The sequence below is a fragment of the Mus pahari genome, chromosome 5 (assembly GCF_900095145.1).
Source record: "Mus pahari chromosome 5, PAHARI_EIJ_v1.1, whole genome shotgun sequence".
Classification (NCBI taxonomy): domain Eukaryota; kingdom Metazoa; phylum Chordata; class Mammalia; order Rodentia; family Muridae; genus Mus; species Mus pahari.
The window spans coordinates 24222422-24249951 of record NC_034594.1 but is presented as its reverse complement, the minus strand read 5'-3'; the positions used below and the strand labels follow the sequence as shown (position 1 = coordinate 24249951).

At 43.0% G+C, this 27530-nt stretch overlaps 2 protein-coding genes across 10 annotated transcripts in view; one reads left to right on the top strand and one right to left on the bottom strand.

Annotated features, from left to right (window-relative positions):
- Uxs1 (UDP-glucuronate decarboxylase 1) overlaps positions 1 to 14863 on the top strand; it is a 76003-nt gene extending 61140 nt beyond the window's left edge. For 7 of the 9 annotated variants that reach the window (XM_029538717.1, XM_021197455.2, XM_029538718.1 and 4 more), the window contains 5 exons: positions 2943 to 2986; positions 6301 to 6361; positions 7594 to 7651; positions 9534 to 9637; positions 13017 to 14863. In XM_029538717.1, coding sequence (XP_029394577.1) covers positions 2943 to 2986; positions 6301 to 6361; positions 7594 to 7651; positions 9534 to 9637; positions 13017 to 13148 — 399 coding nt within the window. In that variant the 3' untranslated portion in view covers positions 13149 to 14863. The remainder of the gene's footprint in view (positions 1 to 2942; positions 2987 to 6300; positions 6362 to 7593; positions 7652 to 9533; positions 9638 to 13016) is intronic. The other 2 variants (XM_029538716.1, XM_029538715.1) reach the window with 1 other exon arrangement.
- A 5958-nt stretch (positions 14864 to 20821) lies between these two features.
- Positions 20822 to 27530, bottom strand: part of Ecrg4 (ECRG4 augurin precursor) — a 10656-nt gene continuing 3947 nt past the window's right edge. Inside the window, exons 2-4 of the mRNA XM_021199212.1 lie at positions 26151 to 26198; positions 24698 to 24855; positions 20822 to 21140 (exon numbers count right to left, since the gene is read on the bottom strand). Coding sequence (XP_021054871.1) covers positions 20979 to 21140; positions 24698 to 24855; positions 26151 to 26198 — 368 coding nt within the window. The 3' untranslated portion in view covers positions 20822 to 20978. The remainder of the gene's footprint in view (positions 21141 to 24697; positions 24856 to 26150; positions 26199 to 27530) is intronic.

Below are 27530 nucleotides of genomic sequence, written 5' to 3'. Positions count from 1 at the left end.
GGGTGTACACAGTGGGGGAATAGCCTTACCGTGAAGTGAACCTTGGGTCCTGTCTCATTCGCCTTGGACAGGGATTGCCTGTGCTGCTGGCCTGCTGGCACCTTCCCTGTGGATCCCTAATGGCCAAGCTTGCTTTCCTCTCCTTAGTGCTGCCTTGCTGCCCCTTGATGGAGGCTCTGTGGTCATACCTGGCCTCTCTTTCCATATCATTCATGGACTCCACCAGCTCTTCCTGGTGGCCTGGCTCTGGACCCACCCTGCCACCATAGTGTCCTATCTTTGTAGTCCCATTCTTGTTCTTTAGCCATGTTCTTTCAGCTTATCCTAGAGCCAACCTTCTGAAGAGGAGAAGCCCAAAGATCCTCATCTCAGGGACTGCATATTCCACAGACCTTTCCCTAGGTTTCTATCCAACCCACTCCTGACTCCTTCAGCTCCTGTCTTGCCTGTTCTGGGAGTTTCCTGGGCATTCTTCCCATTCTCTGTAGATAGTACTAACTGGACCACTCTCTATGAAGGCACCATTGGACTCCACTAACTATGTAGTTATGTTCTCATTTCACTTGGAACCAGTGCAATACTAAATTTCTAGGACCCCAGCACATTAACTCTGGAAACCAGGGCCTTTGTTCCTTCGATTCATAGCTGTTTCTCTGGCCCCAGCACATAGGCAATATAAGATAAATATTGGTTGAATTAATTATCAGGTAATGTGGTGGCTACTTTTTTGTTGCAGTAAGTGAAAAGTTACTTAGGGGTTAGCCCCAGGCCAGGGGTTTTAGTTGTAAGTGTGAGGTGAACCTGTCCTTCATATCCTCTCTGGCTTCATCTGGCTTCTATCCACAGATTGCCCAGGTGCTCTTAGCCGGCTTGCAGTAGAAGTATTGGAAAGTATGGTTCCTGTGACAGCATGGACAGACGTTGTTTTCCTATATGGAGAATGTTCATGATTTATATACAAATTCTAAACCATTTTACAAAAGGGACCTTGCCATCCTGGAGTTTGGTATCTGTGGAGTGCTTTGGAACCAATCCCCATGGAAATTGAGGGCTAACTATATTTGGGGTTCAGATTAACCTCTTTTGGGGAGGGAGATATTCCTGATGGCTTTTCAGCCACCATGCACAGTGACTTACCCAGGGTCAGAGCTACCTTGTTTGCAGAGAAAACTGTTAACAGCTTTTGAAGAAAAAGCTTTTCAATGTTTTGCCTCCTTGGGTGTTTTAAGGACCCCATATTAAGGAGGAAAGCAAGGCTGCTGGCAGCCTCAAGAATGCACAAACTGTTGACATGGGTAATGTCTCATGTGTTGTCTTCAGGCCCAGCATGACTCTCCCAGAGATGTAAGGATAGATCACTGGCGCCATGCAAAAGCCTTTAACCCATAGCCTGTCAGACTTCCCTCTTTCCCAGCCACCCAGGCAGAAGGCCCATGGAGGCATTTAGAGTGTTTTAGGGTTTTTTTTTTTACTTGTTTGTTTGTTCCAAAGAATTTTATTGCCCATCAAGGACCTGATAAATTGCTTGTGCTTTTCTCTTGGGTTGAAATATCATTTCTTCCCCTTGTCAGGTGGTTCTGTCTAGAAGTCAGCAGGGTGGAGTGGGGAGAAGTGTGCTGGAGACCGAGCACAACATTGAGCATAGAGGGCAAGTGGAACATTTGGGGAAGAGGGCCCTGATGGGACTGACCTAACAGGATTCTTGCTGAAGGAGGCCAAATGTCCCCACAGCTTTGAAGGCTTGGGAAGAGATGAGAAACAGGCAGATATGAGGGTCAGATTCACTAAGCAGGGCTTTTTGCTGACTTCTGTGAGAACTACTCAACTGCAACAAGAGCCTGACTCGGTTTAGCAGAGGCTGTTATAGCTTAAGTATTTAATGCACACTCTACAGGACAGTGCCGTGCATTCAGACAGCTCCCATTGGTATTCTGGCTGCCCCCTCCTCCCTGGACATCTTGGTGACTCCTAGGTCACCATATTGCTGTGACCTGAACATAGACAGCACTTAATCCCCTGAGAGCAACTTTGAGTCTCCAGAATCTCCTTAAATCTCTCTCATCTGGTAAAATGCAGCTAGAGGAGCCATATAGACACCAGAGTGTAATGCTGTGCAGACTCAAAAGAGTATAGCTGAGCACCTACTCTGCCTGGCCTGTGGACAAGGAGTAGCTTCTGCCCCTTAGGCAGGTAGGCAGGCAGGCAGACAGGCGGGCAGGCGGGCAAGTCTGTGAGCCAAGAGGGCACAGTCACTCACGTCGTCAAGGCCGTAAGTGCTTTGCAAGGCTCTGTCCTCATTGCTCCTTTGCTGAGATTTGCTCCTGCAGTTTCTCTGTCCTGTCAGCAGACATCTCCATATGTAGTGCTGTTCAGCCTTTTCTCGTGGGCCTTCCATCCTCAAGTGGAACCTAAAACATAGATCTCTGAGCTCGGCATGCATGGTCAGTGTTCAACAGAGCAAGCAGGATTTTAAATTGCATTGAGACAGCATGACAGTCTGGGTGTTCAGCAGCCACATTGTTGCAGTACTATGGGTGTATCTTCTTGTCATTTCTTGGAGACACAGTCTCATCTCAAAGCAGATTTCCTCTGGCTCTCAGAAGTCTGCCATCCTCTTGTCCATAATGTTCCCTGAGCCTTGGGTAGAGAAGTTGTGCTGTAGATGTATGGTGAGGGTGATCACTCCATGATCAGTTCTCTGTATTTTGGCCACTTGTGGTTTTCTGGGATAGTTTCTATCTGATGCAATGAGAAGCTCCTTTGATGAGGTATGAAAGTTAGATATACCAGGCAAAGAGGGTTTGTAAACCTTAATATGCTGTAAGCCCATGCCAGTGCCTCTTCAAGGATTAGTTCTAAAGTCAGACCCACAGAATTCCAAGGAGCCCCACTAATAGTGCCAGGGTGTTTTTTCTCAAGTCTAACTCTTGGTTTCCTTCTAGGTCTATGGCTCTGGGTCTCAGACACGGGCATTCCAGTACGTTAGGTAAGGCTCTTGTCATTGTGCTTGGTTCTGAGTAGAAGGCAGCAGTAACAGTTCACTGTGTCTTGTACATGCTGGTTATTCCACAACGCACCTATGCACTAAGCCAACTTTAATATTGGATTGGGAACTTCTTGTTTCTCTGTTTAGAAGATAAAGTTGATTTTCATCCACTATTTCTGTGATTCCTGGCTAATCTTTTACTGCCACCTAGTGTTGCATAGATAAAAGTTATCCAGCATGGAGGGGAGCTTGAATAATTAATGCTGCAGGCCAATTAGTCACCCATCAAACCTGCAGATTCAGATGTCTGACCATTTTTTGAAAACATGGCTCTTTATCATGGAGAATTCTTTAAGAATATAAGGTAAGAGTGTCTTAATGGTGATCCTGTCTTGAAGCTGAGGCAGGCTCATATTCCTTAATACTTTTGCTTGGTGACTTTTATTGTTGTTTTTGGAATTCTACCTAGAGTTTTGTTGGTCAACACAGTTGATAATGATAAGCAATTACCACACTGAAGTACCTTCTACATTTACATAGCTATTACAAATTCCATGGAGATTTCCAAATCCTTGATCATTGTAAAACCTAGTTCTATATTTTAACACATGTACTTTTGCTCTTAAATGCAAATCCCTCAAATGTATGTTGCCCAGGAAATGCCACCCCGGGTGTCTTAGAGCCTTCAAAGGGTACTGTAGAGTAAGGTGTTAGCTCTCAGTGCAGGTCTGAGTAGCTTCCAGCTACAGCCTGAGCGACCATGTCTCATTAGATAAGGAGCTTAATAGAAGTCACTTAGAAAAATGGAAATCCTGCTTTATTTTTTCCCGAAAGTTAAAATAACCATAGTAGACATTTCCCTATAAGTACATAAACTCTTAAATAAGATACAGAAGAAGCTGTTAATAAATACATACCATAGTCAGTGTTCATTTCCTGAAGTGAGAGTTAGCTGGTCATGTGTTGCCCAATAGGTTAGTTTATTCCAAGAGACAGTTTCACAGGGAAAGATTGTCTCTCCTTCCCTCAGGACAGTTTCTGTTTTAGAGGGCAAAGCTTGGACTGTGTGCTTGGAGAAATCTACTGGGGCGCATTTCTGTAGCTGTGTATTGAATCATCTCTTCATAATAATAATAACAATGTGTTTTCATCCCATCCCCCTTCACCCACCCCTCAGTCATGCACTTCCAAGGAGATCTTAATGTCTTCAAGTACAGAGATTCAACTTGAACTACATAATCAGGGCCACAGACTTTCTTATCTTCTACCACCATAAGACTGGATGTAATACAAGGGGCGGGCACTGGTTAGAAACCTGTCTTCTTCCTGGTTTCAGTGGCATCTGATACAAAATTAAGTAGCGTCAGATACATTTGTTGGGGGAAAGGTAGATCATTAAAATACTTTAAGAACTCAGCAATGCCTATGCTGGTTCCCATCCCAGCTGGAACAAAACATGGCACCAGGCCTCACGGCCACAGCTCACACTAGTAGCTGTGATCTGCATGGTCACCTCTTATACCTACCTGATACCTTGGAAAGAGGATGTAAGTAGTTTCTCTGTTCATAGATGTGAACTCTTTCAGCAGAGCCTTTTTCTGCAATGCTGCCATTGTCTTGGTTTCTGATTGTAGGTCAGTTTTCCTGATGAACACTGTTTAGTAGAGAACTGACCAAAGTTTGGCTATTTTTAACACATCCCCCTACCCCTTTAAGAAAGTGATTTTATTTTTAACTTCACAGTAAAAGAGTACAGTGTTCAGTCTGTAGTTACTGTCCTTGGTTAATTGTCCCTAGAGCCACAATTGCCTCAGCAGCACTACAGGGACCCAAGGCCTACATGGTCACCTGCATTCACATCTGGCATGACATGTCTTATACTTTCATAGCTGGGTTGTGTCCTCATTCACATAACAAAGGCATGTTATATATTTCTTAAAAGTCACTTTGTCAAAATGACACTTTTAAAGAGCTTCAGGCTGAATGAATATGACTTACACAATTTTGACTTTAAAAGTTGCCAACCTGTTACATACAAGGTGCATGGCCCTCCCTCCTCTCCCAAAGAGGATGACTGGTTAAGAAACAGCCATCTTCTAACACCACGTGACCCTACCTTATTAACGTTAAGAGCCATTTCGGATGCTACTGAATGGCAGCTTTTAATGTCTCCTTACAAACACACAGAAGAATGTGCTGTGGATTTCATGACTACTGCCATGGTGATGAAGTGACTTTTTGCCAGTTTCTCTTTTTAAAAAAAAAAAAAAAAATCACTAAAGTTCAATGGTGGTTTGCATTTGCACTTGATCTGTGAGAACAGAACATTAAGCATATTCATATAAAATTTCCATTGTTGAAAACTGAAAAGTAGAAGTAACCTTACTAAGTGTCACATCAAAAAGAAAAAAGAAGTATTTTCCAATTAAAAGAAAAACAAAACAATCTTGGATTTTCTTTTGGAAGCCATGAACCCTAGTGGCCTTCGCCTTGTGGTAAAGCTGGAGGAAGAGGGAGAGGTTTCCCAGTGGACTTCATTCAGAACCATAGCTGCTGGACATGGGCATAGAGCAAGCGCTTACATTCCCAATGAGGTGTCATTTTTACGAAGTAACTTTTCTTTAACAGAGCTACACTTTAACGCTTCTGAAACTAAGACCCAAACCTTGGTAAGAGGAAGTTTGCTTACTTCTCTTCACCCTCATGGCTCAGCTGGTCACAATTCATCTGAAACATCCTGATGGCCCGGACAGCTTCCTAGGCTGTGTGAAGGGCAGGCTGCTGGCGGCGGGGGGAGGGAGGGCAGCAGCTTTGATTGATTTCAGTGCTCAGTTTGTTTGGCTGTTGCTGTGATTTGCCAGTATGGAGTTTGCATACTGAAGTCCATTCATTTCTGTGGCGCTTATTTTATAAAGCAATCACAACTTTTGTTTCGGTCAGTTAATGTGGGTTCATGTTAAACATGAGGCTTCATCAGAGACCCTGCCAATGCCGTCTTGGGGTATATATACCTACATTAACATACTTTTGTTGGTCATTGATTGTTTTCAGAAATGCACAGAAAGGGTAGATTACCATCCTCCCACTGTGTTCACCACCCCACCACACCCACTAAAAGCAAATCCCAGTGTTCCAGGACTCATTCCATCCATGAACACGCTAGCATTACAAGCACCATCTTAATTTACAGGGTTTTATTTCCACATTCAGTTTTCCATTTGGGGTTTGTTTTGTCTGGGAAGGGTTGGTACATGCCCTCAGCACTCCTGCACTCTGGCGGGCAGTGCCTGACCTAACTCTCCTTTTTCCCCCAGTGATCTGGTGAATGGCCTGGTAGCACTGATGAACAGCAATGTCAGCAGCCCTGTCAACTTGGTAAGTACCATTTTCCTCTGCTTTGCAGTTGCCGGAGGGTCTTTTGTGGTGGACTGTCCTTGCACATGACTGGCTTGTGTAGGGCATTTGCTAAGTACTCAAGTGAAACAAAGCCGAGTAAGAGACTCAGGAGGGAATTGTGAGGCATTCATGAGCAGTGGGTGAACTTCCTCTGCCTGAAAGGGTTTCTGGCTTATGATAAAAGTTCTGTTCAGTTGTTTATGCCTACATATTCTCTGTACATCATGTTCTCTTACTCTTTTTAGGAAGCTTTTGTACACGAACATTTAGGAACTGTGTCTGTTTAGAAATTTGCCTTCCCTCAAATCACAAAATTGCCAGGAGCCTCCCTTCTCTATGTCTCCCTCCATCACTTTGCTCTGCCCCTTTGCCTTTCTTTGTGTCTACAATTAAGCCTGGGTCTTCCTGAAACTTTGATCCCTGGTTCCAGGATAGCCTCGGAAATTGGGAGCTGAGGAGGGGGAATTTGAAATTCACAGCTCCCAGGCTTTTCTGTGTCTCTGCTAGGGCAGTGAACTAGAAGTAAAAGTAGTAGGTTAGAGAAATGGTACAGCACCTGCCTAGCATGGGCAAAGTCCTGCGTTCCTTCTTCAGCACTGCAAAAATGAAGGCAGCAGCTGTTAGAAAGTGTGATGGCAAAAGGGCAGAACAGATCTAAACAACACCCATCCCACCCCAATAAGCTGACTTCATCAAGCTCGTGGAGACTGTCCCTGTGACTCACCCAGGACACTGGTCTATGACAGCATCCAATGCTGCAGGAGCTTTTTCTATAGGATCATTAGTCTTGCACTGTGGAACGTGTTGGCACAGTTCTCATAGAGGAAGTATGTTGTCCTCAGAGTGCCAGTATTGTGAAACCAGATATGCAGAGTAACACTAAAGTGAAAGAAAAGGTAGATTAAAGTTACTTGTCTTGGAAGTTCACCCAATGTGTGTGCCCCCTTTTAAAATGACCCTGCCTTACCTGAAGGCCCTTCTTCAGAACACATAGATGAAGGTCTTAGGTAGTATATGTTTGTACCTGGCCAGGATGAAAACCATTCCAGAATGTGCCAGTGAGACAAAAAGCTGGGGTGAAGTTACTTGGAGACAGGGTTGTCTGGGAGCTGATGGTTGATGCAGCAAATGTGTCTGAAGTCATGTGTGGTCCAGGTAGGGAAGTACTGCCATTGTCATGACATTTATAAGAGAATCCCTTTCTTTTTTAGGGAAATCCAGAAGAACACACAATCCTGGAATTTGCTCAGTTAATTAAAAACCTTGTTGGTAAGTAGGCTACACCACTCTGAAAGAACTCATCTGGATTTACCCTGTGTTAGTAGCATCTTCCTTAGAAAGTAGAAGCTGATTAATTATATCAGAACATTAATTTTATTTTATTTTTAAAGATTTATTTATTATATGTAAGCACACTGTAGCTATCTTCAGACACACTAGAAGAGGGCATCCGATCATATTACAAATGTTCATGAGCCACCATGTGGTTGCTGGGATTTGAACTCAGGACTTCCGGAAGAGCAGTCAGTGCTCTTAACCGCTGAGCCATCTCTCCAGCCCCTGAGCATTAATTTTAATGAGGAACATTTCCAGTTTTGAGTTGGCGATTAGAGGGAGGATGAAATGAGCTGGGTTTGACTTCCAGGTCTAGTTGCATATCTTGATGGAGTGTGGGGCAGAGATTTGACCTCCAGGTGTGATAAACACTGCTCCCATTGAGACCAGATTTCAGGAGCATGGAGAGAGTGACATTAGCTCTGGCCAGGCTGGATTAGGCTGTGTGACATTGGGACAGTGTTCCCATCAAGGAGCAGGATATTCCTGCAGGTGCCAAGAAGGTACTTCCTGACCTCATCCTCAGACTTGCTGGAGCTCTGGGAAGTTTGATTTCAGGATAGGCCATTCTGGCCTGACGCATTCTATGGTATGTGTGCTTCAGACTGCTCTGACTTGACCCTGCTATACCCTTGGCTGAATGGGTCCTTCCTTCTTGGCTCAGGGCTGCGGTAAGCAGCTGTGTACAACTATAATCTTCTGCCAGATAAGCACGACGACACTGTGTGGTTCCAGTAATCCCATTCAGACTAGCTTCCCAGGTACGAATTCCCACTGTTGAGAGAAGGTTTGCTCCACTCACCATGTGCCTCCAGTCGCTGTGCCTTTGAAACCTCTGCTGTCCAGATGGAAACCATGGGCCAGATGCCTTCGTATCATGGCACCGAGGGTGTTAACTTGTTTTTCGGATCAGAGTGTGCACAGTGATCCACGTGCACCCAGAGTTTAGAAAACCCTGACTGCACACTAAAGAGGGCTTAGGATTTTCATCTTGCTGCAGTGTAAGTGTGTGTGTGTGTGTGTACACGTGTGCACACGCACGCGTGTGTGCAGCAGTGATCCACGTGTACTTCAGAATTTAGAAAACCCTGACCTGCACACCAAAGGGCTTAGGATTTGTGTCTCTGTGTGTGTGTCTGTGCTGTATAACTTACCCAAGTCTGCCTGGTGGTCACTCAGTAGCTCTCTTTTGTGGTCACTGGGGTCTAGTCCCCCACCTCAGGGTGCTAAGCCAGGCTTTTCTGTCCTCTGCATACTTTATGCAACAGCAGAGCTGACAATTCATGTGACATAAATTGGTTCTGTGCTTGCTCTTGTGCTAGAGCTTTGGTGGCCAGGTTTTCATAGTTACAGTCTGCATGCTGTTTACTAAGAACAGAACAGTATAAGCCACCTGATCTCCATGAAAGACAATTCCTAGGTCTTTGACACCCAGGTGTGGCCCATTTGGACCATCCACCTTCAATATGGCTCCAACCCACATTTATGTATTTGTGTTTATGGGATTGTTCCCTATAGGTACATCTGCACCTGTTACCTGAGGTGAAGGTCTGTCCTGTCCTTAGCACAAGCCCTTTTGCTCTCCTAGGAGGCTCTTGTGGGACCAGAAGCAAGCCTGGCACCTGCATGTGATTGCTTAGTAACAGCTATGCAGGCACACTCCTAGGTTTTTGAGGACTGTCCTATGTGGCTTTGTTAGAGCTATAGGCCCTTGCTTACAGGTAAGATTATTTTCCCTGCCATAGATGGTAAAACACTGCCCCCTAGATGTGCTTTGCCTTACCTTTTTTTTTTTTTTTTTTTTTCAATAACTCAGGTAGTGGAAGTGAAATTCAGTTTCTCTCTGAAGCCCAGGATGACCCACAGAAAAGAAAACCAGACATCAAAAAAGCAAAACTGATGCTGGGGTGGGAACCTGTGGTAAGTTTGAAGAAGGCCCACTGCCTCGGGAGAAAGGCATTCCCCTCCCACCTTGTCTGTCTCCTAAGCTTTGGACCTTGTTAGGAGCTTTTCTCCATAGGCCATTCAGTGGTATGTGATCCTCTGTTAGTGGAAATGGTTTGGACCTCCTATGTGGCCTCTCTATAGAAACACATTGTTCTTTTTTATTCTGTTGCTGTGATAAAATACTCCGACCAAAAGCACCTTGGAGAGGAAAGGGAAGATTATTTGGCTTACACTTCCAGGTCATAGTTTATCACTGAAGGAAGTCAGAACAGGAACCTGGAAGTAGGTACCATGGAAGCGTGCTGCTGATTTGCTCACAGGTTCATGCTCAGCTAGTTTACCTATCCATCTCATGATAGCCTGCCAAGGAAACAGTGCTGTCCTCAGTAGACTGGACGGTCCTACATCAGTTACGACAGCCAAGGTAGTAGTATCTCACAGACATGTCTACAGATCAACCTGGTAAAGACAGTTCCTGTATTGAGACTGTCTTACAGGGAGTCCTAGTTGGTCAGGTTGAAAGTTACTGTTAACTAGGACATGCATCAATCTCCAAACGCAGTGTTAAGGTGTATATGTTGTTTTTCTCATTGCTGTAACAAAACACCTTAGAGAAGCGACTTCAGAGGGAGAAAGGGTTATTTTGGTTCCCAGTGTCAGAGGACTTAGTCCATCACGGCAGGAGAGGCATGGCAGCCAGAGCTGCAGTCTGTGGCAGTTGCTGCTCACATCGAGCAATAGGAAGCAAGGAGCCAGGGAGTGAATATACCCTCCAAAGGTCCCACTGCCCTGGAAATAGCGTCATGAGCTGGGTGACATTGCAAATGCAGATAGATCATCAGAAGGTCTCAGCGGCATAATTGCAGGGCCCAAGTGTCCAGAGATGGATTAGGTGAGATTTCATGTAAATAAAGGTGGTCTAGTTATAAAGTCCTCATGCTGATGGAACTCCAACTGGAAAGTGTGAAGACTGAAAGACATGGAGGAAGGTGGACTTCCATACCTTCCTGGGACTCCTATACTGCTAGGCTCTTTATAGTCTGACCTACTAGGCCAACAGTTCTCAATCTGTGGGTCTAGACATCCCCCGGGGGGTCCTATATCAGGTATTTCTATTACATCAGTAGAAAATTATAGTTACAAAGTAACAATGAAGTAATTTTATAGTTGGTGTCACCACAACATGAGGAACTGTATTAAAGGGTCACAGCATTAGGTCACTGTATTAGACACTGAAATCTATCCAACTCTCTCTCTCACTGCTAGGCTGCCTTCATATTCTGAAGCCCCAGTCTCTCCTCCATCTACTAGTGGAGAGCTCCTCCCCTGTCCTTGAACACCCATCTACCAGGCTGTATGTATCTGTGCTTTATGGGTTTATCTTCTTTGAAAATTTCCCTGGCCAACTAGGTTGCAGGAGCAAGATGCATCTTTTTATCTACCGTGTCTGGTTGTTTGCTCTTTAATGAGCCCCTCTGGAGAGAGATTTTTTTCTGGGCAAGCATGTAGCCTCATATGGCAGCTATTCCAACAGCTGTTACAGAAGCAGAGATGTATTAAATGAAGGATAAACTTAGGGTAGACAGAGCTGTCATTATATGAGCATTAGAGGACTCATCAGGAGGCAGAATGTTGCCCAGAGCTCCACTTACCCTAGCCCAGTAAATGTGAGGAGGTAGTCTCGGGAGTGTCAGAATCCGTTGGGATGTTAGACGTTTAGTTCAGCTCTTTTGCTGGTGTATGATACCTTGAGTCTGAGAGATCTGCAAAGGACAGAAAATTGGTAAATGAAATAAAACTGAGTTTGCTCAGACTGAAAATCTAGTAGTCCCATCTGAACAAAGCAAAGCCCAGAAGCAGAGGTCCTAGTTCCCTTAGTTTTCTGTTTATATTCGTTTATTTTATGTTTGTGTTTTGCCTGCACAGAAGCCTGAAGAGGGCATTGTTGTATTCTTTGCTACTGGGGTTGCAGATGGCTACGAGCCACTGTGTAGGTGCTGGGAACCCAATTTGGATTCTCTACAAGAGCAACAAACGGCTTCAACAGCTGATCCATCGCTGCTCTCTAGCCTCAGGGTCTCTCGTTCTTTGAAGGGATTTATCATTTGTCCTGTTATTAACAAAGCATGTGTTTTAAACAAGATGTTTTTGGAAATTTTTCAATATATATTTGCAATGTATATGTATATATAGCTAGGATATATATTTAGAACTTGTATCTTATCACGCATCATCTGAAAGACATGGAGATGTGGAATATGAGATGTAGAATATGAGATGTGGAATATGAGATGTTTGCCATTAACTTCTTTGTAGTAAGAGTCTTAATTCATAGGAAATAGTCTTATCCAGAGACACATGCTCACTCAAACATAATTGGTGAACATGCGTATGAGTGTGGACAACTTATGAGGAGGCATCCTAACTGGGTGAAAAGGTGTTTTTATGTGTGTCTCCTGATATTTGGTGGTCCCGAGCATTTTCATATACCTGTTGACCATTTCTGTGCCTTCCCTTGAAAAAAATGCTTATTTAAACCTATTGTTTTTTGGGTTTTTTCTGAATTGGGGTTCTTATAAATGTTTACTTTTACCCCTTGCCAGATACATAGTTAACAAGTGTTTTCTTTCATTCTGTAGGTTATGTCTGCTTACTATTTAGTTGGATTAATTTGTCTAATTAGGTTTCTTCTGCTTTTAGGGTCTCATGTAATAAATTTATAGCAAAATGCCCTTATTTAAAGCTTACACTATGATGCGTCTTGATGTATTTTGACATCTATAAAACTATCATCACAGTGAAGACGCACACCAGCATATTTACTCTAGTTCTTGGCAGTGCCTCCCTCCACTGCTTTTTCTTTAGCCTTTAACTCGGTAGCTAATTGACTTCTGTTTCCTGTTTCTAGCTCCTGGTTAAGATTGCTTTAAATGTCCCTAACTATGTTGCTGGTGCAAGTCCAGGTGTGTCACTGGGGAGGCCCAGTGAGGCAAGTGAGGACAGCCTCCTCAGAGCATCTTCCTTGAGGGATTTCCTCCAAAGAGTGGACTTACATATGTTTCAGAAACAGTCTTTGCAACTAGCTGTAGTAGGCATGCCTTCAAGAGGAGAGTCAGGAACTTCAAGGGCTTGAGGTCACTTGCTGAATTGCAGTATGTGTTATGAAAGCAGTTCTAACGAACTCTAGGCATCTTTGAAATGGCCGTGATGCACTTCTGTCCAGAGTGAGGCTTTCGGTGTCCTCGTGAAGCAGGAAACTGACTGCAGTCTCTCATCTCTAGGCACTCTGCTGTTGGCTTCCAGAAGTCTGTCTGTTAATGGAACCTTGTTCCTTTTTCTCACTCTCCAACAGGTCCCATTGGAGGAAGGATTGAACAAAGCCATCCACTACTTCCGGAAGGAACTAGAGTACCAGGCTAATAACCAGTACATCCCTAAACCCAAGCCCGCCAGAGTGAAGAAGGGCAGGACGCGCCACAGCTGAGTTAGCCTTAGGTTATGAGACTCTGTTTTACCCGTATGAGGTGGACTTTTGTGGGATTTTTTTTTTAAAGACTTAAACAGGTGTCATGAAGAACAAACTGGAACTTTATTCTGAAGCTTGCTTTAAAGACACTGATGTGCCTAAAAGCTCCCTTGAGAGCTGCAGACTTTGCCCTGCGCTTTCTTATGTACAGCAGCCTAGATGCAGCTCTGCTATTTTCAGGTTTTTATCTTGCTGTTAGAGTGTATGTTGTAACTGTCACTGACAGTTTTATTTACTGGTTTCTTTGTGAAGCTGAAAAGAAACATTAAATGGGGTGGATAATGCCAATTTTATTTATAAAAGTGGGTACTTATAAATGAGATGTTACACTATGCATAAAGAATAAAAATTGTAGCGGTATTGTCAGGTGGGTGGGGCACCAGTGTTTATTTGGGGACAGATGAAAGAACTCTTTTGGAAAGCTTTGTCTTTCTTTTTTAATTCAGAATTTTCTGAAGGTCTAGTTTTCAGTTGTAAACTTGACTTTGAAACATCCCTGTTCTTGATCAGAGATATTTGAAATCACTACTGTGTTGTGCTGCATATTGGGGTGGGGGGGGACGTTAACATATTCTTGGTTAACCATGGTTAAATATGCTATTTTAATAAAATATTGAAACTCATCAGTCATGGGTTTTGAGCTACAAAGATTGACTTTCTGCTTTACATCAGATGTGGGGTTGCTGAGAATAACACTTGAGATCTTAGTTTGAAGAAATACTGAGAACATCCAGGTTTATACCATATTTAACTTGATATGTGACTGTTAGAACAATCTGTGTGCTATGTGGGCTGAATCTGTGCATATGATACACACATGTGTATATGTCTTTATCAAATTTCATGATTTATTTTGTTTAACTTGGGAATATTTTCCTGAACTATGCAGTTTGAGCATCCTCAACCCCAAAGATGAACTGTTCTGAAGTCTCAAATCCCAGTGTCTCTTCAGCACTGGGGATTTGGGCTCCGGTATGAAGTTTTCAGAACTCAGCCTCGGTTAAGATCAGTTTTGTGTCCTGTAGCAGCACAAGCCAGGTGGAACAAAAACTTCCATTTTTCTGGTGTGCAATTCAAACAAGTTTTGCTGAGTGAAATGAGAACTTTAGGAGTTTTTATTTTCATTAAAAACTCTCTCAATGTATGTGCTAGGATTTTATTTTGTACCTTAAAATAAATTGAAGGAAAACACAGTGCAAAAAAAGCAGTCTATCTCCAACCAGATTGGCCCTACATGGTAGCAACAGCAACCCAGACAGATGCCCAAGGAATAAAGGTGTGGACCAGGTGATAGCAGTGACTAGAAACAGGAGCACATGTAATATCTGAGCTTGGTCTGTTCTTCAAAACCATGTTGGGCTTTTTTTTTTAAAAAATGTGTGTGTGTGTGTGTGTGTGTGTGTGTGTGTGTGTGTGTGTGTGTGTATTATGAAAGGCTCTAGAATTAGAATTATGAAAGCATCTAGAAGATGCTCTGACTCTGTCCTGCTAAATTTACCAGAAGATTCTGAAACTGGACCAAAGATTGAACATGATATAAGAAAGAAGAATCAAGAATAACCTACACAAACATACATACTTGCTAAGCACTTACTTGGTCCCTAACCACACCCCCAGCCTCTTTCTCTTAGGCCCCATTATTTTGGTCTGAACTGAGTGATACATCATTTACAGAGATGGGGTGAGCAAGCAGAAGCTTGCTTGGAAATTAGTAATGCTAGATTTGGACCAAAGAAGAATGTGGACAGAAATAGCTCAGGGCTTTACGTATAATTAGGAGTATCGAAAAGTCTGAAGACCCAGAATTCCCTTAGCTTATTACACACTAATATCTGGAATTCTTTCATAAGATTCACTCTTCTGGTATCCATAGAGTATTTTTAAAGTAGTAGAAGAGAAACAGATGTGTATAAGGTCCTCCAAGAAAGTGAGTAATGTGTTGTAGAAAACACTGGGTTTTGAATTAAGTATGATAGTATCTTAGGCAGAGAGGGAAATGAAGTTGAGGAGTAGATAGGTGATGGTGGTTGTGGTCCAGCAGGACCTACATGTAGATACCTAATCTTTGGTGCAATCGTGTTAAGAGAGATGAGGTATCTGTGTAAATTGATGAAGGCAGAGGGGGACCTTTTCTGTAGGAGTTCCTGGCTCTTGCTTGCTGGCTCTACTGCTATCCTGAGAAAGCACCATCTGTGAACCAGAACGTGGCCCTTCCACACCCCAAAAGTTGTCAGCACTTTGATCTTAGACTTTGTAGCTCTCAGAACTATAAGCAATAAATCCCTACTGTTTATTAACTACTGAATCTATAACTTTTTAAAAATAGCAACCCGAAGCTGCATTTTGGAAGTGGTTTCCTTTAGGATGTCACTGCTGTTGCGTATAGGGGAGAGATTGCTACAGTTTGGGCTCCAACAAGGTACAAACCATGGTCTGAGTGTACTGGATCGAAGCTGTGGAATTGAATACTGAGCCCAGCCTTCTAGTCAGGTAGAACTTCATGGCATTACCTTTGATTATGACCCTGGTGGTCCTCAGTCATGTGACCTTGATAGAAGCTAGGGTGAGTCCTGTATTGCCATCAAGTTTTGTCTAGTAAGACTGTAGGGAGTTTGGAGGTTCTTTAGTGATTCTTCAGAAACAAGAATTTCGAGTTAACTTTGCCATGTGTCTGTCAAAATAATTTGCTTAGTTGTCCTAGCCTTTCTTGGTGGTTGATTGGTACCTTTGATGAGGTGTTAGAAAATTCTGTAATTCTGAAAATTTGATACCACAGTATCTGGAGGCAAACAAGATTTTACTATTTTCAGCACCAAGGGTAGCCCATATATGTGTCTTGTTTGCATCTTAATTACCATGATAGAGATGGGGCCATTTTCATCTATGGTTACATTGCAGGAAGGAAAATACACATTTTCATCAGGAAACTTGAGCTGTGGAGTGGGTGGAATTTGAATGGAGCTTGAAGGTTCATGTGATAACATTCAACTCCATTTCTTGAGGTACTGAGAGGGTGGAAACTTAATCCTAAGATGGTGCTCCAAGGAGGTGTCATGATGATGTGGAACTTGGCTCTTCTAGCACCATGTCTGCCTGTAAGCTACCATGCTTCCCACCACGATGATAATGGACTGAACCTCTGCAACTGTAAGCCACCCCCAATTAAATGTTTTCTAAGAGTTACCTTGGTAATGGTGTCTCTTCGCAGCAATTAAACTAAAGCTAAGACACCTACCCAAAGGCTTTCCTTCTACAGAGAGAAGAGACAACATGGACAATGGAGCCCAGGTTCCTTGGCTGTTTGGACTCAGGTGCTTGTATCAGTGTCTCCTCGGGGTGGGGGGGCAGGTAGACTGTGAGCACTGTGTGTGAGACTGGAGTTTGTACTATCAGTTTCCTTGGTTGTAAGACTTTAAGCTTCTTGGACTTTGTTGTACCTACGTAGCTCTTCAGCCTGCAGCTAGCTATCCTTACAACACCCTATGTAAGCAAATCTAAAAAGATCCATATTTTATATTATTAAGTTTAATCTATTGGTTCTGCTCTCTAGAGAATCCTGACTAATAGGACCATCTACCAAAATCAGAAAATATAATTAATGAAAAAAAATAGCACTCTTTTTGAAATCAAGAACCAAGCAGAGATGTCTTCTGGTACAGTGACCCCTCTTCCCTCCTCTTTAGCATTGCACTGGAGTTTAAGACAGCTCAATAAAAGAAAGAGAAAAAAGAAGAGAAAAATCACAAATGTAAAATAGCAGAACTGTTATATTACAGAAAAGAGTGCGGTAAGTCTTTTAAGAACTTAAACATGGAATTACTGTGCGTTCCACCAGTTCTAAAGAGAATTGAAACAGGAGCACAGCAACATAAGTCACCATTGCCAAAGGGTGGTTACCTAGCTGTGTGTCGTTATCAGGCGAAGGATGAGCAATGCAGTGCTAGCTGCAGTGGGCTGTACTCTGCCTTAGCATAGAAGGAAACACTGCTGTATGCTAAAGCAACTATAAGCCAGAAAGAGAAATACTGTGTGTGTTAGTAAACTGTTGCTGTGATGAGATATCTGACAAATGCAATTTAAAGGAGAAAGAGTTTATTTGGACTCAGGATTTCAAAGGGTTCAGTTCATTGTGATTGTAGATTAGATCTGCTCCATCATGGCAGTCAGGATCATATGAGAATGGGCTGGCAAGTAGATAAAACTTCCCAGTGTTATCTGCGCATGCTCCACTTGGACTTTTGAGACCACTTACAACTATCCTCATTCTGTTTTCCTACTTTGTATGCAGCCTGCTTTAAGATTAACTTGCCTTTGAGAAAACTGTAACCAGTCTTACATGTCTGGATTTCTTGTGTAATCACTTTCACAACTTAAGCTAAATGCTTAGCTTTAATGTTAAGCCATGTGTTTTTCCCTATCCCTGACCCAGAACAATGTGTGTGTGTGTGTGTGTTGTGTTAATCATTTGCTGGAAACAACCAACAGGTTAAAAGAATTCTTAAACAAAACTAGCATCCACCCTAAATGTTGAAAGCAATGAGTGACCGTATGTTAGACAACATCTATGTATGGTTTTGAATGCTATTCTGGGTCAGTCAAGTAATTTCTTCCCTTGTAAAGCTCTGTTAACTATTTCTGTAAAAAGAATGCCATACCCCTTTCCTATATTATGTTTCCTGTACTGCTTAATAACTATAGAGCAGAGCACTTCGTTAGGGAGTGACAATATGGAAACATATTAGACACACACCAGAGACACAACAGGCAGGCCATAGACCACAAACTACAGGTAAACAGAAGAAACAGAACAGTGGAGAATCCAAATTTGGGTTCATTTTGTCAAATTACTCTGAAAGGAAGACTGTTATTTAGTTTGGTGCTAATGCAGAGTTGTATATGCTATAACCAGGAACATTATACAGAGCCCTGAGGAGATGGCCTAGTAGGATAAAGTGCTAGTTTCACAAACAAAGGGGCCTGAGTTCCTGATCTCTAACCTCTATGTAAGAGTCTGGCATGCCAGTGCATGTCTGTAAAAACCTGGGCTGAAGGGACAGGGGTAAGGGATGAAGGCAAAGACAGTCAGATCTCTTGGGCTCAAAGTTCAGTTTATTTGGTGAGCTCTTGGTTCAGTGAGAAACCCTGTGTGGTAGATTTAATGAGAATGGTTCCCATAGGCTTACAAGCTTGAATACTTAGCCCAAACTTGGTGGAACTCTTTGGGAAGGGTTAGGAGATATGGTCTTGTTAGAGAAGGCGTGTCACTGCGGGTTGGGATTGATGTGGGCTCACATCTCTCCCAGTTAACTCTCTCTGCCTTGTGTTTGTGCCTCAAGATGTGAGTGAGTGAGAGAGTGAAATAAGTACGTGTGTTTCTGCTTCAGCATCATGCCTGCCTGCCTATTGCCATGTTCCCCACAATGATGGTAATGGCCTCTAACCCCCTGGCACTGTAAGCTCCAAATAAACCCTTTCTTCTATAAGTTGCCTTGATCATGGCTGTCTTAGAGTTTCTGTAGCTGCAACAAAAACACCTGTGACTAAAAAGGAAGTTGGGAGGAAAGGGTTTATTCAGCTCACACTTCCAGATAGCCCATCAGTGCAGGAGGAAGTCAGGGCAGGAACTCAAGCAGGGCTGGAAACTGAAGGCAGGAGCGGGTGCAGAGGCCATGGAGGGTGCTGTTTACTGGCTTGCTTCCCATGGCTTGCTAGTCTGCTTTCTTATAGAACCCATATCCACCAGCCAGGGATGGCCGATAACAGGCTGAGCCCTCCTCCATTGATCACTAATTGAGAAAATGCCTTACAGCTGGATCCCATGGAGGCATTTTCTCAGCTGAGGCTCCTTCCTCTCTGATGACTCTAACTTGTGTCAAGTTGACACACAAAACCAGCCAGTACAATAGTGTATTATCAGAACAATAGACAAGTTGCCAAGACATTTTGTGTTGACCCAAAACAAAAACAAACACACAAGGTGGAAATGAACCAAATAAAACATCCAACATTGATCCATGGCCCCACACCCATATGCATATTTGCATATCAATATACTATGCATATTTGCACACACAGACACACGCACGTGCACACACAAACAGAATAATCTGTTTTGCAAGGAAATGGGTAGAACCGGAGATGATTGTGGTACACAAAATACGGCAGACACAGAAAGATAAATGTTGGATGTTTTCTCTCATAGTGGAACATATATATTAGAAAGCAGACTAAAGGGAGAGGGAGATGGGGGAATGTGGTAATAAAAAAAGACATGTTTTCTTTCTTGCAGGATCTTGGTTTAGCAATGTAAACATATGTGAGACATGGGAACAGAGGCAATTTGGGAGATGAAGGAATCTGAGGTAGGTGAGAGGGTGAACAGAAGAAAAGTGATCGTGTTTGTGAAAAGATGACAAAAAAAAAACCCATCATTGTGTGTGATAACTAAAATACATTAAAATATGAAAAAGAACAAGGTTTGCCAGGATCCAGGGAGGTGGCATGGAGAGTTGGTGTCCAATTGGTCTGGGGTGATGGGAATGTTTCAGGGTTGATAGTGGTGATGGTCGTGCAACAATGAAAGTGTATTTAAGCCCACTGAAACTGACACCTAGAAATTGCTAAAGGCTTATTTTTCATTTGTTTCAGGCAACATCTCACACTGTTAGGATTCAAGCAATCTTCGTTACTCAGCTTCCAGAGTGCTGGGGTTATAGACACAAGCTACCACACCTGGCTTTCAATAGGAATCCTTAGATGGTATAGATTTATCACACATTTTTATTTACGTAAGTCTTGTTTCACTTATGACTACTCAGAAATATTTCATCCTGAAAGCAAGACTCTGTTAAGTTATTTACTACCTGGATCTTGTAAGTCACAGTGTTCCAGAGATGATATGAAAAATAGCATATAATTTTAAAGAAAAGAGTAACACATTTTCATTATGCTGTCGGAGAGTGCTGTGATCCACCAAAATGTGACACTCATTCTGAAAGGCTCTTTCCAGGTTGTCCGTGCCTTTCCATTCTTACAGGCCTTTGGGTGTAATGGAGGCTAGACCACCTAACCCTCTTCCCCAGCTTCCACCTCCATCCCTCCTCTTTTTCTCTCTCCACTTCCCATCCCAATACACTTCTCTTTTCTTTCACTCAGGTTGTTTAAACTCAGTGGGAAATGGCAAGTAGTTTTTAAGAAATCTCTGTGGGTTGATTGAATCACATTAAAAATTGTATGTAAGTGTGAATCTGAGATGCACTAAACGTCAGGTCAGTTTGTGCTTGCTCCCTTTCTGCATGGTTTGTTAAATAGACCCTGTTCTGGCCTGCATCCCAGAGCAGAGAAAGCCCCTTACTGCTGGTTAGAACTTTCCAGATCATGCTTAACACTAAAATTCATCGCCAACTGGATTTTCCTCTTGAATCAATATTTTGCATTTAGTACAAACTGCATTTTAACAAACAGACACCCCTGGCTTTCACTCCTGCCCTGAATGGATGCAGAAAGAATTCCTGGAAGAAAATATGGAGGCCCTCAGATGATGTGCTAACTTCAAAAATGGAGGCGATTAGATTTGTCATGGCTCAGTTTTCTCCCAAATGAATTCTGATGCTTCTCTCTCTCTTTTTTTAAAATGCTTTTATTTCTATTTTTAAGTGAGAAATATCATTAAGCACATGCATGAAATGCAAAAAGCACTTATATTCTTTCTTTTAGCCTGATGTTCACATGGTATAGGTAGAGAAGGCCTACTGAGGAAGGCGCAGGCTCTGTGGCACCTCAGGAAGCTTAATAATCATCATAGTTGACACTGGCTCCATGCCTGAAGCTTTCCCGGCTGTGGGGACCAATGGCCGCATCTTCATCATAATGACGCTGGTAGTAGTCACCGTAGTAGTCATGGCCGTTTCGATTTCTGTTTAGCCAATAGTTGACATCATCTTCAAATTTCTGTAGGAAAAGAGAATGATAAAGAAAGGTTTTGAAGACACATACTCCTCAAAAACACACAGAAACTGTGGCTTTTCTCTCAGTGGCTTTTTCTCAGTGATTGAGAATCAGCATCATAGCAGGACAGCTGCTCCTTATAATGTTTTGTTCACAGGTCAGTCCAGGATCTTAGGATACCAGTGTGAACTAACTGCCCACTAAAGAAATCTGTGCCTGTGCTTTTGATAATTTCCACCATGCTAAGGTATCTTCTACAGCTAAGCCATTTTTCTCCTTATAAGGTAAATAAAATATGCATCTGTCCAATGCAGTAACAGCCTGGCTGACTCTCACTGTCATCCACATTGCTATGGTAGATGCCTCCTTATCCTGCTGGCTTATTCCTGTGCTTGGCCTGCCATAGGAATTAAGTCAACCACTGGCACCTTCAGTTCTGGGGCAGTGCATCCGGGCCACCACATGCATGTTCTTGGTTTCAGTGTGCACAGGCACAGAGTTCACTGTGCAGGGTTGTGAAGTGGGCTGTGGGTTTCAGTCCCTGAGAAGACACTGGAAAATGCTCAAAGCAAGCTAGAGAGTCCTGGCTTATAAGAAACCTGCAGTCTATTGATGATAATTATGAAAGGAGAGAGCTACTGTTAATAAAAATAAAAAGGCAAAGAAAAGGACCAGTGGTTTGTATGACCTCCTCCAGCAACTGCTTTTTGCTATAAATTGCCTTTTTAAGAGGGAGAAGAATACTTCTGAAGTGATGGTGAAAATCCAAGATGGATTGTGACGACAACTTTCACTTGTTCTAGTGTGAGGATGAGGCATTGAGATGACAAAGACAGACTGGATGGGGAAAGGCTTGTGCAGTTTGGACTGCAGGCAATGGCAGTGAGACCCTGCACCTGAGTACCACTGTGACTGGTAAATGCAGATTCTCTAGCACCATACTGGATTCTTACATTGAATTTTCTAGTGGTTGGGTCTCAGGAATACATTTTCATTTTAGTGGAGTGGCTAGGGAATACTAAATACAGTCCAATTCCGACTTGGACATTTTACCTTTGTGTTAAGATACTGTAAAGCAATGTGCGTTCAGTGTGACCACTCCGGATTCTGGGGTTGGATTTTTCCCAGGTGAGTGCTGTGTGGGATGAGACTCTCCCGGAGTGCTCTAGGAGTCAGGGCTCCCTGTTGTCCCTTGACCATGTGTCTGACCTAAGGGGTGGTGTGGTAGGCGTGCTGGAGGCAGTTTAAACGGTAGTGATTCCAACATAGACAGAGGAGCATCTGTCCTGAAGACCTCAAGACAGAAAACCCTATGCTGGGGCCATGAAATGGGCCTCTGGAGCCCACTTTGGCTTAGTGGTAGGTCCCCTCCTGTGTGCCCCTCGCCCTGGGCCATTGATTCTGAAACCTCATTTGCTGCTCAAGACCATCATTTTCAGAGCCTCCCACAACCTGTGTGGCAAGGAAGAGGACGCATTTTTACCTCCCCGTGCCTTTAGCCTAGACTTTTTTTCAGAACACCACATTTTGGGGGTCAGAGTAAAATGATCTTACCGCCTGGCTTTTCTTATTTTATTAGGTTTGAGATTTCAGGTTCAAATGTGTATTTTAACTACCCTTTTAGATCTTTTATGGATATATAAATAGGACAAGTTCAAGTTGGAATATTAAGTTTGAATATGGGCAGGGGCAAAGATAGGAGATGGTGCTATTCCAGTGAAAAGAACACCACTCATGGCATCTGAGCACAGCTTCTCGTGGTCTTTTAATGTTAACTTAAATCATTATAGTCTTCCTCAGTCCTTGTCTTTTTATGGTTTTGTTACCAGACATTATGCTTTAGCTATTTACCCATATTAAAACTTTAATAACTATTTAATGGTGGTCATCACAGAGATACAAACTACCAAAAGATTCTAATCTACCAAATAAACATATGTGTTTAAATATTCCAAAGACACAATGCTGAAGACTCTAGAACATGGATATCCTTCTGAAGGACATTTGGGGATGTGTCACTTGACTATGGTGAGGCCCCTTTATCTGAGTCCACCTGTTTCTCAGTAACTCCACCAGTGAGAACATGGACCTAAGAAAGGAACAATTGACACACAGTGATGTCCTTTGAGTTATGAAAAACGCTTAATAAAGTCATTTTTAAGTACTTCAAACCACTCCCGACATAGAGTCGAGCTTAAGTGCGTAGCTACTTGCACAGCGAAAGAAGAGGTATTTGAGTAGTGAAGGGACTGGTATGTATAGAAGCTAGGAATGTGAATGCAGGAATGATGCAGCCACATGGTTTGTTCTAATGAGAACAGAATGTCAAACACCCGCTGTGATTCTCATGTTCATGAACATGAAAACATGTTCTGCTGCCCGGCTGCCGATGCTCCCTGGCAGGCAGGCTATGTGGTCTACCCTGGACTCCTCAGCCACTCTGTGGATGGCCTCCAGTGAGTGGAATCTAGAGTGCCTGTCCTGCTGCCTTCTTACCTGTCCCTGTAGTCCAGACAATGACATGTGACCTTAAATAGTCTCATAAGATAGTTTCCTTGTTGACTTTGCCCACTGGTGTTTCCTGGCCCACGTGAACTGCAAAGCGCCTTTACTTGTGAGTGCATTGGTGCAATTTCCCCTAAACATCTGCAAGAACCACCTCTCCTTAAAAGTCTCTTTATGGTCTTCATGAGCCCATATACCCACCTTGTTGCTTCAGCCAATTCTGGGCAAAGATGACAATATTTAGCGAGTTGTTTTGAGGATGCCCAGTTGAAACTGGACAGCAGGGCTGAAGGCATTTCTAGGAAAATAAGATTCTTCAGGAAGCTAGATGCAGCCTTTTGGCTCACAGATTCCCTGGATCCCTCCTCTCCACCTGTTTGGCTAGCATGCAGTGAAGAGTGGGCCCATACATGTGGAATAAAAGCCCTGTGGCTTGGTCATGGTTTGTGTGCTCCTCGAAACTAGAGGCTTGGTCTCCAGCAGTGCCTTTAAGAGGTAAGGCCCTGGTGCAAAGTAGTTAGGTCATGAAGGCTTTACCTACTAAAAGGACTAATGCTGTGGTGTTTCAGAGTGGGTGAGTTCTTGTAAGGACTGGCAGAGTTGTAAAGGTCAGGGGGTATGCTGGTACACACCCATAATGTCAGCACTAGGAAGTTCAAGGTCTTCCCTGACTGTACACTAAGTTTGAGGCCAGGCTAGGCCACATGAGATCCTGTCTCAACAAACAAGCAGATAATAAAAAAAAATATATGAAAAATAAATATGAATATACCAAATTTAGACCTTCTTCTTGCTTTTTATGTCACGGTTTCTTAACACATACTCCTGCTATTATGACACCATTTACCAAGATGTTCTCACTAGAGCCAGTAGATTGTGACTTCAGACCTCCAGAACCACAAGCTAAACATGAACTCTGATATTTTGACAGAGCAACAGAGAACAGACTACGAAGCAGCAAAGTCTACCACCTCGGGCCCTCTTCCTCAGGCCGGGCCTCTGTCCCACACAGCCTGCCCTATGTCCAAGGCTCCCCCTCAGAAAAGTATACTCACAGCCTCGTCAAAGCCCATGTACAGGAACTGCTGGTACCACTGCTGTACCTCAGGCCGTGTACGGTCCCACAGCTGCCGTTTGGCACGCTTCAGGCCACCTAGGAATTCCTTTGCTGTGTGCTCGGTTACAGCTACATTAGTCTTTGACGGGACAGGTCCTGAAAAGATTAGTTCCAAAACGACAAAGGAATTATTTTTTGAAAACAATATTCTCTTTACTATTGAAAGAGAAATTTACTATTTTCTTCCTATGTTTTACAAGGTTTGTATTTTATGTGTATGGGTGTTTTGTCTACATGTATGTCTGTGCACCATGTATATACAGTACCAGCAAAGGCCAGAAGAGGGCATCACCCCCTAACCAGAGTTATAGACAATTGGGAAATACCATGCGGATGCTGGAAATAAAATCCTAAACTTCTAAAAGAGCAGCCAGTGCTCTTAACTACTACTGAGCATTTCTCCAGCCCCAGGCTATTATTAGAATTTTAATGTGGTTTAACTACTCTGTGTTTTGAATTGACTCATAGAAATTGTAAATATTTATGTTATACATACGCAGGGATCAAAGTGGGTTCGTTGGCATTTCCCTCCCTTGAAATGCTTATCACTTCATGTTAGGAAGCTTTAAACTCTTTTCTAGTTGCTCATAAAATGTGCAGTGGATTGCTCTGAGCTGTAGCCACCCTGCAGCGATGCAGCACATTGTATAACGCACTCCTCTGTACCTGCTTGTTATCCAACCTCCCCACCTTACTCCCTCTTCAGGCTCCACTACAAGCTAGGAGGGAGGAAGGTAAATGGTTGGTTATCACATCAGAAATGGGGCTCACGTTTTCTAATCTCTTCAACACCTAATTTTATAGATAGAGATGAAGAGAGGAAAAAGGATGTTCACTAGACAGCACAGTGATTCCATTTGACCTAACCGATACCAGTGACCAAGAGCCCACATTGTGACTTATAGAATATTTTACTGATATGTCTCCTTGTTGCTGTCTATCACATAAGTCGTTATTGTTTTTTGTTTTTCAGTAGAAGTTAGTAATAGAAAGGTTTCCCCATGGGAATGCCTTTTCCTAATTGCTGACTGGCTAGGCAGAGCATCAACAATGCCATTCTATACCCACCCCACCTCCAGGTAGGGTTAGGGTCCTCAGATCCTTCAGATGTGTTTCACCAGTATAAAATAATCAAAATTCAATCAACACTGTTTCTGAGTTCACTCTGACAGCTTTGGGGGGGGGGGAAGCAAATGTTTGCTAGTAATAATACCTAGCAGAATGCTACACCACCTACCCACAGAACAAGCCCTCCAGATCTGCAAGCCTTTGAAGAGTGAAGCCTTTCTCATATCCCTAGTACAAGCCCTCCGTGGACACAGTCATCGTTGCTGTTCCCACTACTTGCAGTTACGGGTGAACACATCCTTACCCCCTTGAGGCAGACTTACCTTCTCGTTTCTGGAGCATCTTTTTGAGTTTGTTTCCACTTATGCCATCTACATAAACATAAACAGAAAGCAGTTTCAGAGTCCATAATTCCTGGGATTTTTGCACCTTATGGAATGCAAAAATCAGAGCTGTAAATAAGAACTGCTGATCCCTGTCCTGATTTAACAGATCTGTAGTATTTAATGGGTCTGGGGATACTTGCCATACAAGAAAAGCAATGCATGGTATTGAGAGCTAACACTGATAACAGAGATGAATAGATGACAAGAGCATTACTGATTGAGCTTCTCTCGCTAAAACAGTGTTTTTAGTCCTAATATCTTCCTGCTTATCACATGCATCTTCTAGCAAACATTATCTTAATGGTGTAATAGATCCTATAGTGCCCTCCTCCCAAATTCATAATCCTCCAGAAATAACCGGTTGTGAATTTCAGAGGTATTTAAGGATATTGAGATGGTTATCACTGGACTCGGGGTGGGCTCTATGCCCATGGTGCAGATCCATACAGGCTAGGCAGCCCATGAGAAAGAGCCAGGCAGAGGTGAGGCTTCTAGGGCAAGCCTGGGAACTTGACTCTTTAAAACCACTGTGCAGTTTTGCAACTTTCTCTAATTGCCCTTCATATAAGCTTTATTGGGGGGGGGTGCATTAGCTGTTAAATTATGTTCAGTTTTTAAAGAGTTTAACTAACCAGCTTGATAATTTGATAAGAAATAGCATGTCTAGCCTGAAAGAGTACACCCTCTATTCGGCGAACTGGTACCTAAGAGTTGTACACAGGCTAGTTGGTCTCATGAAGGGTAGACTCAAAGCCCCTGGAGAAAACACTAAGTAAAAAACAGAGCGTTTACAGGGGTCTGGAACTGCCATAAGAACCTAGGATAGAGAAGGCCACAGTGAGGTAGTAGTGCTGTCTTCTCATCAGGATTCTTATCCTCTCAGTCTATCCAGGGTTTCTGAGAAAAGGACGAATCTGCTTACATCTGCAAAAGGGGTCCAAATGCAATGAAGAACTTGCTTTGAGTATACACTCAAACGTGGAATAACTGGGTCACATAATAATTCCATTTCTAGTGTTCTGAGAAACGTCCACACTGGTTTCCATAGCGGCTATTGCCAGTTTACTCACCAACAGTGAATAAAGGTTCCTGTTTCCTCATATCCTGTCCAGCACGTGCTGTCATTTGTTCTCTTCGTGATAGCCATTTTGACTGGGGCAAGATGGAATCACCTCAGTTTTAATTGGTAGTTCCCTGGTGCCTAAGGGTGTTGAACACTTTTTTTTTTTTTTTTTTTTTTTGGTTTTTCGAGACAGGGTTTCTCTGTATAGCCCTGGCTGTCCTGGAACTCACTTGGTAGACCAGGCTGGCCTCGAA